Below are 17790 nucleotides of genomic sequence, written 5' to 3'. Positions count from 1 at the left end.
GGTTGGATGGGGAGCATCAATGCACAGCCATTTTCAGATCTCTCCAGAGATGTTCAATCGGGTTCAAGTCTGGGCCACTCAAGGACATTCACAGAGTTGTCCCATAGCCACTCTTTTATCTCAACTGTGTGCTTAGGGTCGTTGTCCTGTTGGAAGATGAACCTTCGCCCCAGTCTGAAGTCCAGAGTGCTCTGGAGCAGGTTTTCATCAAGGATGTCTCTGCACATTGCTGTATTCGTCTTTCCCTTAATCCTAATTAGTCTCCCAGTTCCTGCAGCTGAAATACATCCCCACAGCATTCTGTTGCCACCACCATGCTTCACTGTAGGGATAGTATTGGCCAGGTGATGAGCGGTGCCTGGTTTCCTCCAGACATGACACTTGCCATTCAAGCATTCAAAAGAGTTCAATCTTTGTTTCATCAGATCAGAGAATTTTGTTTCCCATGGTCTGAGAGTCCTTCATGTGCCTTTTGGCAAACTCCAGGGGGGCTGTCGTGTGCCTTTTACTAAGGAGTGGCTTCCATCTGGCCACTCTGCCATACAGGCCTGATTGGTAGAGTGCTGCAGAGATGGTTGTTCTTCTGGAAGGTTCTTCGCTCTCCACAGAGAAACGCTGGAGCTCTGTCAGAGTGACTATCAAGTTCTTGGTCCACCTCCCTAAGGCCCTTTCCCCCCGATCGCTCAGTTTGGCCGGGCAGCCCACTCTAGGAAGAGTCCTGGTGGCCCAAAACTTCTTCCATTTATGGATGATGGAGACCACAGTTCTCCCTGGAGCCTTCATTGTTACAGAAATGTTTCTGTACCCTTTCCCAGATCTGTGCCTCTATACAATCCTGTCTTGAAGGTCTGCAGACAATTACTTGGACTTCATGGCTGAGGCTGGCCATACATGTACAATTTTCTGTTAGATTTACCACAGGCCACATAATGAGGTCAAAGCGAAAGAACACTTTCACTTGTATCCAATTAGGCAGGCCTTTGTACTATATCGTTAAAGGTAAATTTCAAGAAAATTGTATCATGTATGGCCAGCCTTAGGCTGGCCATACATGGTACAATTTTCTTTCAGTTTTCTTAAAATTTACCTTCAAGTATGTAGTATGAAGGCCTGCCTAATTGGATACAAGTGAATGTGTTGTTTAGCTTTGACCTCACATTATGTGGTTTGTGGTAGATCTGACAGAAAATTGTACAACAAAAGTTGAACATGTATGGCCAGCCTTAGTTTGTGCTTTGACATGCACTGTTAACTGTTAGACCTTGTATAGACAGGTGCGCGCCTTTCCAAATCCTGTCCAATCAACTGAATTTACCAAGTTGTAGAAACATCTCAAGGATGATGAGTGGAAACAGGACACCGGAGATCAATTTTGAGTGTAATGGCAAAAGCTGTGAATACTTATGTACATGTGATTTTTTTTTATTTTTTAAAGAATTTGCACAAATTTCAAACAAACCTTTTTTCACATTGTCATTATGGGGTATTGTTTGTAGAATTTTGAGGAAAATAATGAATTTAATCCATTTTGGAATAAGGCTGTAACGTAACAAAATGTGGAAAAAGTGAAGCACTGTGAATACTTTCCGGATGCTCTGTATGTTGCTACTTAATGTTTTCTTGAGGCTTTGAGGATAGCAAAGAGAAAAGTGAATTTATCTTAATTATGTTGGGGACTGTGGATTGAGCATTTTGCTAGTCTCTATTAAAGGGTAACTCCACATTTGTGGGGGAAAAAATAGCAAAAAAATAAAATTGCGAATACAAGTCATATTATTTATTTTAATGTTATTAAAAATTACCTTTCCTTTTCAATCTGCAGCACTGTCATTTTCAGTAAAATGCAATTGCAGACTGTGTACAGAACACCCCCTGAAAATGTCATAACCTGCTTGTGTGATTGGCTCACAGTTTTTCCCAGAAGTCTGCACTAAGATACAAATCCAATTTCAGGCATCCCCTGCAACAAAATTGTCATTTTTGGTGAGCTACTGTCATTAGGAAATCACAGGATGCACACCCTGCAGTTTTCCTCATTCGAGCCCTGAAAGTGCAGTATCTGATTGGTACCGTATATACTCGAGTATAAGCCGAGTTTTTCAGCACATTTTTTTGTGCTGAAAACGTCCCCCTCGGCTTATACTTGAGTCAAGGAAAAAAAAAAAAAAAAAGTCCCTGGCCGCTCCGACGGGCTTAAGCTTTAAAAATGGCGCCGCCCGTCGCATACATGTCACCGCGCACGAGCCGCCGCCGCTCGGGAGAGGCCGGGAATAGCCGAAATTATACGCAATGACGTGTCGGCGCCATTTTTAAAATGAAGGCGCCTCTGGAACAGGTAAGTGAAACAGCTTCACTACCTGCCATTATGCAGGGCTGCGGGCACAGTACAAGGGATGCAGTGCTGCGGGCATGGTCCACCTGTACCATGCCCACAGCACTGCATCTCCTGTAGTATGCCCACAACCCCGGATCCTCTTGTACCATGCCCACAACCCCGGATCCTCCTGCACCATGCCAGTACCCTGCATTCTCCTGCACCATGCCAGTACCCTGCATTCTCCTGCACCATGCCAGTACCCTGCATTCTCCTGCACCATGCCAGTACCCTGCATTCTCCTGCACCATGCCAGTACCCTGCATTCTCCTGCACCATGCCAGTACCCTGCATTCTCCTGCACCATGCCAGTACCCTGCATTCTCCTGCACCATGCCAGTACCCTGCATTCTCCTGCACCATGCCAGTCACCCTGCATTCTCCTGCACCATGCCAGTCACCCTGCATTCTCCTGCACCATGCCAGTCGCCCTGCATTCTCCTGTACCATGCCCGCCGCCCTGCATTTTCACCCTAGGCTTGTACTCGAGTCAATGATTTTTCCCATCTTTTTGTGGTAAAAGTAAGAGCCTCGGCTTATACTCGGGTCGGCTTATACTCGAGTATATACGGTAATTATGAAATCCCTCCCATACAGATTCACTTTGCACATGGACACAGACAAACAAGTCTTGAGAGATGTAGGTAAATCTAACCAAGGGTTCATCACATTAGGTTTTTGAATTTAGATTTTCTCTACGGTGATCTTTAGCCCATGTTCACATTGGTCGGATTTGACAAATGCGATTTGACATGTCAAATCGGAGCCAATTGCCGGCAATGGCGCTGTCCAAATCGATCAAACGGCGTTGCACCGATTCCCAAAAGTAGTTTCTGTTCTACTTATGGCGACTCCGGGGGAATTTCAGTAGACATCTGTGCAGGAACCCATACAGATGTCTGTCAAATCGCCCCTGAGGTCGGATTGAAATTGCACGATTTTAAACCGACCTCAGTGAGATCCTAGGCTTAGACTGCACTTCATTCCTGTAGATCATGGATTCATTTTCATCTTTCCAGGGTGTTCACCAGTGAGCTCTTCCTCAAAATATAATGATGTAAGCATTAGTTTTTACCAGTCTTCGTCCAGAAAATACATTATGAGTTGCAGCTGTAGCCATAGAAACTGATCTCCTCTATATTTATAATGGGGAGCAGCAGATGTGTGATACCTGGTATCATCACTCATGGCTTTTATTATGTTCTGGAAACCATCAGGTTTCATGTCTTATCCTCCATGAATTTCTCTGAGCAGCAGAGCAGGAAGTTCCACTCCAGAACCTCTGTCTGCTCTGTGTAACTCCAGGGGAGAATGGCTTTCAAACCTTTTTTTTTTTTTTTTAACTAGAATTAAACAAAGGAGAAAAAATTGCAGTCCAAATTTTACAGACAGTCAATATGAAACTTTGAGTAACCCCACTTATGTTGAGAAAAAAATCATTCCCCTCTGGGTGATCTATGTACAAGGATTTTAACAAACTTTGTTGCAGATTCCTACCTTTTGTTCTGAAGGAATAAGTTTGTGTCCATGTGTGACATCCATGAATCTGTATAGGAGTAGGAGTGGTTTTATAATTATCAATCAGCTGCTGCACTTGCATGGCTGTAAAGAGGGAAGTGGCAGGGTCTGCATCACTTTAGACGTGATTCCCCTTTGAGAGTATCTCACCAAAATCTGACTTTCATTTTAGTGCAGACTTAAAAAAAAAATTAGTAATCGAATCACATTGTACAGACTACTTAACTCTGCCTTACTACATTCTAGGGCTTTTTCACTGCGCTGGAATGCATATGAAATCATGCGTTTTCATGCACTGCACAAAAATGAGCTGCCTTTTGCAGATATGTGGGGGTGCCATTAATTTTTTATTGGCACATTCACACATCCACCAATTGCATGTACATTTGCGCCCACTAAACTGCATGGCACCGCAGTACCATGCATTTTTGGTGTGATTTAAAAATTAGGCCAGGACCTTTTTTCTATGTTTTATGAGTATAGAGGAGCCTATTAAAAAAACACAACACATGGGAACATGCAAAAACGCTTGGACGCTCCATTTTGTTTGAATGAGCTCTCAAACTGGTGTGTACCAGGATTGTGCGCGATACTAAAGGGTGCTTTGACTGAAAAAAGGTTAGGCAACATTGGTATACGCTATATTTATTTATTTGCTATTTTTTTCCTCACGTAAGTGGAGTTACCCTTTCAACTTATAGCAAAAAATGAATTGGTGTAACTTTGTTTTTTCTGTGGATCAAACAATCCCCTTCCCCCCCCCCCTCCCTGATTATTTGTATACATTGCTAGAGTTTTAGCAATCTCCACTTCTAAAGCCTACCTGATACCATTATCATGAATTAAAACCCACACATGGATTCCAATCAATAGTTCAGTCCTGCTATAGTCAAATGATCAGCCCCAGTTAAGTTTGCCAAATGTTAGTACTTTACATTTTTAAATAGCCTGTTTTCTCCAGTCCGTGGTCGGGGGGAAAACTGTCTAAAAAGAAAAAAAAAACAGCATTGGTACTGTTGGCAAGCTTAGCTAAGCAAGATCTCTATTAACCACTTGCTGACCGCTCTATAGAAGTTTTACTTCTACAGGGTGGCAGCTGTGTACCGGATCAGGTATATATACGTGATCCCACACTTCTGCCTGCAGGGGGCGCGCACACCACTTCTGATGGGTGCATTCATAGTAGAAGTTTATCTGCGGGTGCTGTGCCCTCGATACCCGCTGATCGTCGGGCAGAGACTCAAAATAGAATTCTGCCTATGTAAACAAGGCAAAGTATTTTGACAGGGGGAAGAGGATGGATTCTGTGTTCCTGCAAAGCAGGGACTCAAATCCATCTCTTCACCTAGTAAAAGCAGCACACATAGTAAACACAAACACTGGCTAGGCACACATTTAACCCTTTGATCGTCCTAGATGTTTAATTTTTTCCCAGCCAGTGTCATTAGTACAGTGACAGTGCATAATTTTAGCAAGTGTCCGTGTCCGATTGGCCGCCGCAATATCGCAGTCCCACTATAAGTCGCTGATTGCACCCATTACTAGTATAAAAAATTCCAGTATAGGTAAATCCCATAGTTTGTAGACTCTAACGTAAACCAATAAATATACTTATTGTGATTTTTTTTTTTACCGAAAACGTGTATACATATTGGCCTAATTTTATGAATAAATTGGGTTTTTTTTCTACTTTTTTTTTTTTTATTGGACAGGTTTAATAGCAGAAAGTAGGGTCTGGCTACGCTTATGGGCAGTCGCAGGTGGTATACTCCCTCTCTCTGCTGTAGGTACTCAGCTTTTTTTCTGCCTAGTCAGGAGTAAGGACCTTGTTCCCTGCTGGGATCTCTAGGCCTGGCAATTTTTCTCTTTTTAGATAGATTTTTTTTTTTTCTCTTGTTTTTCTCCTGTGAGATCTATCAACTGCCAGACTGGGTGACGGGCTGGATAATATAGATGCAGTGGTTACCCCAGTCTGGCCAGTGAGCGTGTGCAGACCTCAGCTCCGCGCTAGGTCGGCCGCAACATAGCCCCACCGGACGGGGGCTGGCCTGCGAGTTAAACGCCTTGCGAGGTCGCATATGACCGTGTCTTGGCCCGAGTCGCAGCATTCCTCCTGGCTGACGGCACCCCCCATTTCATTGGAGAGGAGGGTTCTGTATGGAGCGGTGCCCACCTGGTTTCCGGTATGGTGAGTAGCTGTCCCTCCTCTCCCTCTGGAGCGTTATGGGGTGGACGCGGGCCCCTCCCTGGGACGAACGGACTTCCGGTAGGCCCCCCCTGTAGTCTAGTGGTCCGGGTGGGTCATCTAGCTCCCCATTCACCCCCCTTCCCCCCTCCCCTCCTATCATGGTGTAGTGTGACTTTGGACTCGACCCTGAAGCCAGGTACTTAGCCTATGGTCCATACCTACGTACCTTAGTTTGTACAGTAAATGTTTATGGCAAACTGTATCAAATGCCTTTGCAAAATCCAGATATGCCACATCCACAGGCCTTCCTTTATCTAGATGGCAGCTCACTTCTTCATAGAAGGTTAATAGATTGGTCTGGCAAGAACGATTTTTCATAAATCCATGCTGATTACTGCCAATGATACCGGTTTCATTACTAAAGTCTTGTATATAATCCCTTATCCCCTCCAATAGCTTGCAGACTGTTAATGTCAGGCTAACCGGCCTGTAGTTCCCAGGGATATATCTCGGCCCTTTTTTAAATATTGGTACCACGTTGGCTTTTCTCCAATCAGCTGGTAAAATTCCCGTCAGTAGACTCTCCAAAAAAATTAGCAACAATGGTCTGGCTATCACGTTACCCCGCCTGACCACCTCTCAGAGGCTGCGGGGCCCTCCGGGTCCCAACCATCCATTGATGCACTGACTGCGGTCCTGGAGTCCTCTGTGCCCCGGGTGGAGGTGGCTTTTGAGCGGCGGGCTGGTAAAAAGCGCCCCCGCTTTTCCCTGCCTCGTCTGTCTCCCCAGATCCTGAATCTGATTCGGCCCACCCTGAGGAGTCTACGGCCATGTGCCCTGATTTTTCATATAGTGAGGATGATTCCTCCACACCTGTAACCACGTACGATAAGGCGCTGGTGGACGCACTGATTGTGTCTGTGCGTGAGACTTTTCAAAATGGAGAATGCAGCTGAAACTATGGCGGAGGCACCAGTTCCTTTTGGCACTCACAAGCCGTCTAGGTGTTTCCTTTACCCTCCTATTTTGACAGATTTGTCACGAAAAGAATGGGAACGACCTAAATGTAGCTTTGTGGTCCCTAAGCGATTTGCAATGAGGTACCCCTTTAAAGAGTCTCTCCTTAAAAAGTGGTAGATCCCCCCCCATTTCCCAGGTTAAATAAGGCAACCATGATCCCGGTTGAAGAATCACCGGCCTTTAAGGATCCGGATGACAGAAAAGTGGAGGCTGTGGCCCACAATATGTTCGCTTTTGTGGGTTCAGCACTTAGGCCAGTCTTCACCATTGCCCTGGTGTCGCAAACTCTGACCGTGTGGGCTAAACTTTTACGCCGTGACCTGGAGGGTGAGCAGCTCCCCCCTGCCATTGCTGAGCTCATTAGATCAACTTCTCTTGAATGGGAGAGGCCATAGATGGGTGGAAGTCCAGCTGGTGCAAACATCAAATGGAGATGCTGCCAGGCAGTCCACACACATCACTTTTGCTGTCAGTAGGCTGACCAAAGGAGACGGCGCTAAACTTTCTATGATGATGATTTTTTTTTGTTTTTTTTTTTTAATGTAGTGTCAAATCTTTAAAGCTGCACAGCAGCATATTATTTTATATTTTAGCATTTTCAGACCAGTAAATCAACAAACTCTACTTTCTAAGTACTTTAACCACTTCAGCCCCAGAAGGATTTACCCCTTAATGACCAGGTCATTTTTTGCGATAAAGCATTGTATTACTTTAACTGACAATTGTGCGGTCGTGCGACGCTGTACCCAAATAAAATTGATGTCCTTTTTTTTCCCACAAATACAGCTTTCTTTTGGTGGTATTTTTTTTTTTTAATTTTTGGCGCTTTAAACAAAAAAAAAAGGGCCAATATTGAAAAAAAACAATGTTTATTACTTTCTGCTATAAAACACAGCCATTAAAAAAATGTAAACATCAAATTTCTTCATCAATTTAGGCCAATATGTATTCATATTTTTGGTTAAAAAAAATACCAATAAGCACTGTATTGATTGGTTTGTGCAAAAGTTATAAAGTTATTGTGTCTATAAACTATGGGATATTTTCATGGCTTTTTTTTTTTTTTTTTACCAGTAATGTTTTACTACAGCAATCATCAGCGATTTTTAGTGGGACTGTGACATTGCGGCGGACAAATCAGACACCCAGCTGACAGTTTTGACACTTTTTTGGGACCAGTGACATTATTACAGTGATCAGTGCTAAAAGTATGCACTGTTAATATACTAATGACACTGGCAGGGAAGGGTTAACATCAGGGGCTATCAAAGGGTTAAATGTGACCCTAAGGGGTGCTTGCTAACTGTGTGGGGGTTGCTCTGACTGGGGGAAGATGGGGATCCATGTGCCTGCTTAACAGGAACTTTAGATTTCTATCTTCTCCCCTGTCAGAACAGGGATTTGCCTTGTTTACATAGCCATCCTGCGCCTCTCAGGAACGATCACAGGTGGTTGGCGGACATCCGGGTCCACCGGACCCGCTAATTGGCTCCCCCTCTGTCCTGGTGACTATTGTACAAAATGGCGTACAGGAACGTGATTTTGCGCAATAGAGCGGACCTGCCGCAGTACATGTACCTTAAGTGGTTGGAAAGTGGTTAAGGGATAACACATGTACATGCATATTTTTTTTTCCTGAAACAATACAATATTTGTAACCAGGATCTGATTACGTTTTTCAGTCTGCTTTATTAGTAGCAGAGCACCATTTATTCATGGTCCAAGTTGATTTTCACTTTATAAGGGGAAACCGAGCCCTGGGGTCCTGGGTTCAATACTGCCCAGGCACCCTAGCTATATAGTGGTTTTGTGCATTACCTTTGGCTGCTCTGATATATAAAAACATATTAAAGTATATGTAAACCCTAACAACAAACGTCTCTTGGTTGCTCACTTGTGGTCTAAAATATCATTAAAAGTATATCAGACAAGTGTAAAAGACACCCCTTGATCTGCTTGAAATTAATTTGGTTTGTGCACCACTTGTAACTCCTTCAGTTAACCCCCAGCCCCCCTAAGCCCCCTGCATCAATTATCTCTTTTTTGGCGCAGCACATGCAGCATGACTAATGCACCAGTTTTGTCACGGTGCTTTGCGCGTACGTCACTGCTTCCCGTTCCCCACCTCCATTCTCAGGCTGCTGACTCCAAAAGTTCCCAGATATGATAATTAGTACACCAACAAGAATATAAAAATAGCAGATTAGTTATCAGTTCTCAGTAAAGAGTCCAAAGCACCCAATTAACCAATTAGTTGAGCTCAAATTTTGTTACGCTCAAGGCTTGATTTTTCAGCTATAAAGCAAGACCGTTTACTTGTGCTCATTGTGTGTGTGTGTGTGTGTGTGTATATATATATATCTATATATATAGATATATATATATATATTTGTTTAAATATTGAATATTTTCAATAGGAAGCTATGTTTTCTGCCATTTCTCACATTGTTACAAGTTACCCTTTTATTTGGCATTTTCTTAGCTCCCTATGGTGTTTTTACATTACTCTTTACTGGTAATCTTTTTATTTTTACTACCATTCCATGGATCTCTCCCTAGGGAAAAACTAAACTAACTAAACTACCATGGAAAATACCTTTTAAAGGGGAAGTATATCCAAAGGTCCTTTGCATTAAGTGCACTCCTGTGACCCATATTCAACTGACAGCGGGCTAAAGCCTGCTGTTGGCTGATGTCACAGAGCCGGTCCAGGCTCTGCAGGGATCCTGACAAAAAATGTGGGGCTCCACACAGATGCCTGACCTCTTGGCATGCCACTGTGAGCCTCCGCCAGCTGCTTCCACCCCCTGCAGTAGGGTCCTGCCTGCACTTCAAGGATTATTTACTCATTTAGGTCTAGGGGACATAGGAAAGAAGATCTACTTACCCAGTCCTCCATGCTGCTACACTGGTCTGTGCACCATCTTTTCCCTTATACAATCAAACAAAAAGCCAGCCACTCAATGCTTCTTCCTTAGTTGACTTTATTAAAGCAGAACAGCAGTAACAGAAGCCATATGTGCTAACGCATTTCAGCCGCAGCCTTATTCATACCTCTATCCTACAGAAAATGACTCACTGCAAGAAATAATTTTCACATTTCTGTCTGTTGGGCTTCAACAAGCTTTTGTGACTAATCCTGGTAGAGTCCATCCAAAACTAGCAGAACCTTTTGGGGGGCCTTTTAAGTATTTATGAAACCAAATGCAATTATTTTGTTTCCTTCCCTTCATACTTTGCTACTACCTGCCTCTGTTTTTTTTTTTTCTTAACAGAATCATCTAAATGGGCCTCTTGGAGGCAGAAGCGACACAGACTCCGAAGGAACGTCAATAGCCATGATATTGGTGCCTGTAATATTAGCTGCCGTGGCTGTCTTCGCCTTTGTAAAATATCGGCAACGTATGACAAGATATTAGACTGCCAAAACATGCAAACGCAAAGAACACAAGAAAATAATACAGCTGTAATTACACTAGTCCTTGTATGCTATCATGTATGATCCCTACATCCTATGTACTGCCTGTAAATATATTCAAAAGCTTTGAATAGTACTGGCCACAAGAATGTTTCAGTATAACCTTTCTGACCATATACGGTATATAGCAGTAGAAATTGCACTAAACTTTTCTCTCTGCTATATGTTTAGTCTGAACTTTATTCACCTGATGTAAGGTATTCTTATCAATGTTTTGCGTTCCTGAATATTTTAAATAATTTAATTTGTGGTACTGTATCTTGTCGGAAGAAGAGGAATGTATCAATATTTAATTAGACATTCCACGTATAGTGGAAAATAATTTTCTTTGAAGTGATGTCCAATGAAGTAGGCTACACCCCCCTAGGTCACAACTCATCAGCTGATGGGGACCCACTGTCGTGACTGGTTGGCTTTCTACATCTGATAAAAAAAAAAAAAAAAAAAAACAGAGCCGAGTGGTTTTCAGTGGGCTTTTTTAATTAACTGACTTTTGGAGGATTTGAGAAGAATCTTTTTTTCACTTCGTGAAAGAGATCACTATCGGAGTGAATGGGAATGATTGTTAGAAGCAGAGTTGAACAAGAAGGAATAGTACAGGTTATTTTGCTTTGCAATTTTGTATTCAACAAGAGAAATATGCTAAAGTGTTGGTGTCTGCATATAGCCGTTCTTCTAACCTTGTCATACTCTGTTCTTCCTCTGTCTTCACCAAAAAGTACCTGGTTCTTTTGGGTATGGGGGGGGGGGGACATAGGACCTCCCCCTCTGATGCAGTCCTCGGACCTAGTGACCAATTGCTAGGCTGGAGCACAGTCACATGACTGATGAACCACATGGTTCATGTCACTCCTGAGCTCCTGTACCAGCTGACACTGGGTATTTTCCTGGTGGCTACAACAGAGAAAGGAACAAGGTGGCAATGTCTCTTTATTATAAACCAGCTATAGGAAAATCTATGTAAATTTGTCAAAGCCCAACTGGTAAAACTCTGGTTCATGTTGAGGTGTGGCCTTCGCTTTACAACGCGCACTACGCGTTCCGTCACTTTTTTAGGCCCCTTTACAGATGAACTCTAACAAGGTTAGATCTAAGGGAAGTTTAATTTTAATTCCCCTTTTGTCATTTTAGAGTTCAGTTTTTATGATTCTGTAAGAATCCTAGTTAAAGTTAGATGTAAATGTTGATTACTTCTTATGCATCCAATGTATATACTCCTTCCTGCAACCCTCCCGTTTTACTGGAAGCTTAGTCTTTATTTTCTACCTGCTGGTTAGTATTATGATGGTCCGTTCCATCAAATAAAATTGCTTTTAATATGCATTACATTTGAATGGATTAACCTTCTTCTATTCAGCAGTATCAACAGTGGAACAAGGATAAGCCTTCTATTATACAGCTTGAGAGGGACAGTGGGTGAAAGCTGAGTACTTCTTTAATAAAGGCCCCCCCCCCGTACCACATTGTTTCTACAGTAGAGGCCTGGATTATATTTAGGTTCAACAGACACTAAAAGTTTTATAATGTACTAATATTCTAAAAATGTCTTCCTGGATCTTAGTAGGTTCATAACAGTGGCGCTAAAGTTGGAGGAAAATTAGGTTCAATACCTGGTGGATTTGTTCACGTGAAAACACTATGGGTGATTTTAAGCGTTTGTTCCTCAAGCTTACCTATGCAACATGTCTCATGTCAACCTGGTGGATGTGCCTTAGATTTTGCCAAATTTCCTTCCTAGCTTTAACTCCACTAAAAATATATTTTTTTATTTAAGAAGATGACCGAAGTCGTTGCCCTTCCCCAACGTACTATGAAATGTCTAAAATGTCCCCTTAGCTTTCTGTTAGTGTGACCGTCATCATTGGGATAGGATGTGACAGAGATACTTCCTGTTGGGGACAAAGACATTAGTAAAACCTGACAGAGGCGCTAACGCACTCTATCCAAAAAAAAAAAAAGAGTTGAGCGTAGAGGTTAATTTTTAGGTGTGCAAGTCAGGCTAAATCCCAAAGAGTAACATCCTGCAATTTAGGAGTGAGTCATTGACATGAATTTTCATGTGTGCACAATGAACAGGTGTGTTAACACCTTTCTATAGTTATACCTTTTGTTATACTATTGTTTTGTTAATTGATGCAATAATTATTCTGGATATTTTAATTTAAGCTTGACTTTTCAGCTTCCCATTAGTCAAAATGGAGCTCTAAGTTGTAGCATAATGTGCTAGTGAGGCTGCTGCTTGTGGTTTTGCTATTGTTGACAAGCCATGGATAGCTGACAAACTTTGAAGTAGAGGGTCTAATCATTTATAATCTGCACACTTTTATGTGGTGTGAACTGCACCATTGTCTATATATTGCTTTAAACTGAAACGTGGAAAAGCACATCTGTGTGAGAAAAACCTAACTGCTAGAGAAGGAAAGTTGTATAGCGAATGGTGCCGAAAGTTTATACACAGATCCTGGTAAAGGCCCGTACACACGAGAAGAAAATCTTAAAGTATAATTTCTGCCGATTTTCGGATCGTTAGTATGGTGCTTTCAACACCCGATTATGAATTTTCGGATGACAAAAACTGAATGTGCAAGCTATAAAATTTTTATTGTACGTGAACACAACGACCGATTTTCGTTTAATTAGTACAGAAAAATCGTAAGAGCAAGACTAGGCATGCTTGGAAACAAAAGAACACATACAAAACAATTCAACACATGACATCGCTTCTGAAGTTGAATTCTGTCACGTGAAAATTTTCGTATGAGAAAAAATGGGACGAAAATGATTCCAATATTCTGATCGTGTGTACAAGGCTTTACTACCATGCACCATGCACCATGGCCTTGACACATAAATCTGCAATATCACTAAATGTTCCTTCACATGCACTGTGCCTTCTAAAGAGAAATCTGTTTTGGATCGCATTCATTTGAGTGGTGATGAGGTGTAATGTCACCTCTTCACCGCCTGATTTACCCTGTAAATGCTGCATTGACAAGCTGCAGTCATGCCACAACAGCCCCATATATCTGCATTGGTCTTAATTTTCCCATGACCGCGAAGCACAGCATCTTGTTCCCTGTGGCATTTGCACAGGCCTGAGCAGCTGCATACCCAGGTTTAGGTGGGCAGCTGGGGATTGGTAAAACTGTGGCTGAACTGCCTGCTTTTACTGCCCCTTACCTGCACATGTGAACAAAACCTAAAGGTATGCCAGGTAGCACTTGGGGCAAAAATATTGGCTAAGAGGCCACTTTAGCATGTCTATTTTAAAGAGGTTGTAAACCCATGAAACTTTTTTTTTTTTGCAACCTGAAAGACAAACACATAATGAGCTAGTATGCATTGCATACTAGCTCATTATGAAATACCATAGAACGAGCCCCTGCCATGCCGCATGCTTACCTGTATGACGGGTGACCTGTCCAGTCGCCCGTCTTCCGGGATAGTGGCATCCGGCCATCTGATTGGCCGGAGCCGCGGTGGCGTCACTCCCGCGCACCCACGCGGTAGCCGACGGTCACGGCACGGGACTCTGAAGGAACGGCACCAGCGGCCGTTCCTTCAGAGCGCATGCGCCAGTGACGTCACTGGCTGCATGTAAGGTAAATATCTCCTAAACGGTACATGTTTAGGAGATATTTACAGTACCTATAGGTAAGCCTTAATATAGGCTTACCTATAGGTACAAGTTGCAGAGGAGGGTTTACTTCCTCTTTAATTTGAGGTGCCTTCAATATTAATCCAGCTTAAGGAATCGGGGGTCTGTATGTATGTATTTAAAGTCACGTTTTTAAAGTAAATCTTGAAACATGTGGATTGCCTGGCTGTCATGCTGACCGCTTGCTTCAGTACTTTGGAGTCATGGATCCAGGACAATTATGAACATAAAGACTTAAAACTCCCTTGTGCCTTTCTCGATGAGCTAAATTACTCAGACGGGTTCAGAAAGCACTGGAGCCAGGGGTTCAGCATAACAGCCAAGCAGTTAGCTAGTTTTTAGGTTGTCGGGCAATCTGTATCTCAGTTCTTTTCGGATAGTTGGCTTTAAAGAAGTAATCTAGCCAAGGTAAACACTCCTGAAGGGTAGAAAGTAAAATCTGAAATCCAAAGATAACTTTCCTGGGGTCTAGAATCAGGGGGTACCTCAATCTTCTCCACTTTCAACTTTCATTTTTTTTTTTTTTTCTTTTGCCAGTGTGCTGGGGGTGATGCAAGTAGAAGTAATCACTACACTCCATTGTCCACTCTTAATTGGAGAATTGGTGGTGGGTGTCCTCGGAGGACAAAGCACCTGGAATATGGACTGGTTTTTGTTTGGGAAAAGAGGAGGGGAGGCTGTCTAAAAAAAGAACAGATTTTCAGTATACATCGGTTTAAATTGAACTGGACACTCACGTTAGATATAACCATTTTGTGACTGCGCAAGGTTGATTCATTTATACATGATGTGCCAGGTGTGTCACATTCACAGTAAACGTATAGCATATGTGTGTTTCCACTGTGTGTGTTTTGGGTACAGATAAACATTCTTTCCACTTTTAAAATAGGTCCCTCTATGTAAACTCATGGAGTACCATCATCATCCTGCTTTTTATTTTTGGGAGGACCAGGAACTGCAATTCTGGATTACCCCCACAGCGCCATCACAGTTGAAAAGTGGTATGGTGCTTTTCTCATTCAGAAATAAAGCTATGTGGCTGTATGTTAAAGGTATGCTAGCTATCCATGGGGAAAAGGGTCTTAATCCTTAAACAGTACTACCGTGCCAATTTAGGGTAAAGTGACAGTAGCTTTGTAAAGCACCCCCAGAGGTAGACTCACCTTTCCAGCGATCCCTTGCTGCTCTTGCCTCTGGCACAGTTTACATCAAAACCTAATGAATTCAGGTATGGAGTGCATCTGACCTCCCCATGTGTGACATGACTTGGGTCCAGCAAAGAAATGTAAGGTCTGAGCACTGTCACATGCCAGGGGGAGTGATGTCACCACCCCACTTAGTGAATGACACTTTGGATTTCAATGTGGTGGCATCAAAGAAAAGACCTAGGCAGGAGCATTGGTATGGGGGTAGGGCAAGTATAAATAGGTCAATGGGACCTTTGCAAAAACAGTCATGTTCTAAATGTTAAAGAGGACAGTGTCTTTGAAAGTGGATTCATGAAAGGGCAGCCACATGCTTAACACTCCTGTATTAAGGTCATTGATAGAAGGATTTTAGAGGGGTGTGTTTCTCTTGCAGCATCCTATCGAGCCAGCATAGCATGTGGGGACTAGAGTTAAGTCTTCCTATATTATGTGCATCGTTAGAAACACAACCCCGCAGCCTAGGTTGGCAAAGCACTCTTTCCAAACTAATAGATTGACTAGATACTACACTGTCCACTGTAAACTCTTTCCTGTGAAAATCAGAAGTTCAGGGAAGCAGTACTAAGCGAGCAGGAGCCAACAGCATTGAAAGTTTAAACTACAAGTGCTTGGGTAAGGCTGGCCATAGACTTAGCAATTTTCTTTCTTTCTTGCAGCCATGGGTTGCAAGGAAGAAAACTGCTAGATTCCCCCATCAACACAGACAATGTTGACAGGGGAATCCCTCCCATGGAGCCATTGTGTTCTCCCAGTGGGTGGCTGGGGAAGTCATCTCTGTTGGGAGAACACAGTGATTATTGCTAGCAGCTGTAACAGCCACTAGCAATAATTGCATGTAAAATCTGGAATGCTGGTTGTACCAAACATGATTGATCAATCAACTTGGGTACATTGATTCTGCCATACATGGTTCAAAACCAGTTTGAACAGGCTATGGCCAGCTTAGGAGTTTTAACAAATAATTAACTGGGAAATGTTTATTCTAATGTGTTTAGTGCGTTGAGCTAAAATAATGCTGAGGGTTTAATATTTGTACAAAGGACATATATAATATTAGCTTAAGATACACTAATGCTTTCTCTAATCGCACTTCTTCCAGAAATGTTTCAAGGGAACCCCAGCAAATTAGTATTTCCCTTGTCAAGTATTACATTTTTTTTATTTTATTTTTTTTACATACTACAACTATACACTATGGCAAAATGTTTACCTCTGATGTAAATCTGATTTTTTTTTTTTTAAATTTTAAAGTTTAACATCTGTGTATATAACATAGGAAAATAGAAAATAAAGTCCTTACAACTGAATTTCTCCATTTTTGTCTCTTTAGCAAAATGAACTGCTGCAGTTTATATTGGATTGTGATCGCAACACTGTACTGAAGAGATGACATGCTGTCATGTTCATAGTCTGCCTGATCTTTTCCAAGTACACATCATTGCTCATTTGCCAGTAGCCGTTTAGCTGCAAAATGTGTGTATAACATATACAGTATATGCTCAATCGCTACTAGCAAATGAGCAATAGAAGAGAAAAAGCAAAAAATATCCTTTATGCTGTGTGTGTGTATATATATGTATATATGTATGTGTGTATATACAGTATCTTACAAAAGTGAGTACACAACTCTGTTTGTAAATATTTTATTATATCTTTTCATGTGACAACACTGAAGAAATGACACTTTGCTACAATGTAAAGTAGTGAGTGTACAGCTTGTATAACAGTGTAAATTTGCTGTCCCCTCATAATAACTCAACACACAGCCAATAATGTCTAAACCGCTGACAACAAAAGTGAGTACAACCCTAAATTAAAATGTCCAAATTGGGCCAAATTAGCCATTTTCCCTCCCCGGTGTCATATAACTCGTTAGTGTTACAAGGTCTCAGGTGTGAATAAGGAGCAGGTGTGTTAAATTTGGTGTTATCGCTCTCACTCTCTCATATTGGTCACTGGAAGTTCAACATGGCACCTCATGGCAAAGAACTCTGAGGATCTGAAAAAAAAGAATTGTTGCTCTGCATAAAGATGGCCTAGGCTATAAGAAGATTGCCAATACCCTCAAACTGAACTGCAGCACGGTGGCCAAGACCTTGGAGAGGTTCCACTCAGAACAGGCCTCGCCATGGTCAACCAAAGAAGTTGAGTGCATGTGCTCAGCGTCATATCCAGAGGTTGGTTTTGGGAAATAGATGTATGAGTGCTTTCAGCATTGCTGCAGAGGTTGAAGGGGTGGGGGTCAGCCTGTCAGTGCTCAGACCATACGCCGCACACTGCATCAAATTGTTCTGCATGCCTGTTGTCCCAGAAGGAAGCCTCTTCTAAAGATGATGCACAAGAAAG

At 42.3% G+C, this 17790-nt stretch overlaps 1 protein-coding gene across 1 annotated transcript in view; it reads left to right on the top strand.

Moving 5' to 3' along the window:
* SYNJ2BP (synaptojanin 2 binding protein) overlaps positions 1 to 10654 on the top strand; it is a 50894-nt gene extending 40240 nt beyond the window's left edge. The window contains exon 4 of the mRNA XM_082275493.1: positions 10376 to 10654. Within this exon, the coding sequence (XP_082131619.1) occupies positions 10376 to 10519 (144 nt within the window). The 3' untranslated portion in view covers positions 10520 to 10654. The remainder of the gene's footprint in view (positions 1 to 10375) is intronic.
* Positions 10655 to 17790: the final 7136 nt, after the last annotated feature.

The sequence above is a fragment of the Pelophylax lessonae genome (assembly GCF_965119305.1).
Source record: "Pelophylax lessonae genome assembly, chromosome: 13".
NCBI classification, from domain to species: domain Eukaryota; kingdom Metazoa; phylum Chordata; class Amphibia; order Anura; family Ranidae; genus Pelophylax; species Pelophylax lessonae.
This window is presented reverse-complemented; position numbering and strand designations above follow the sequence as displayed.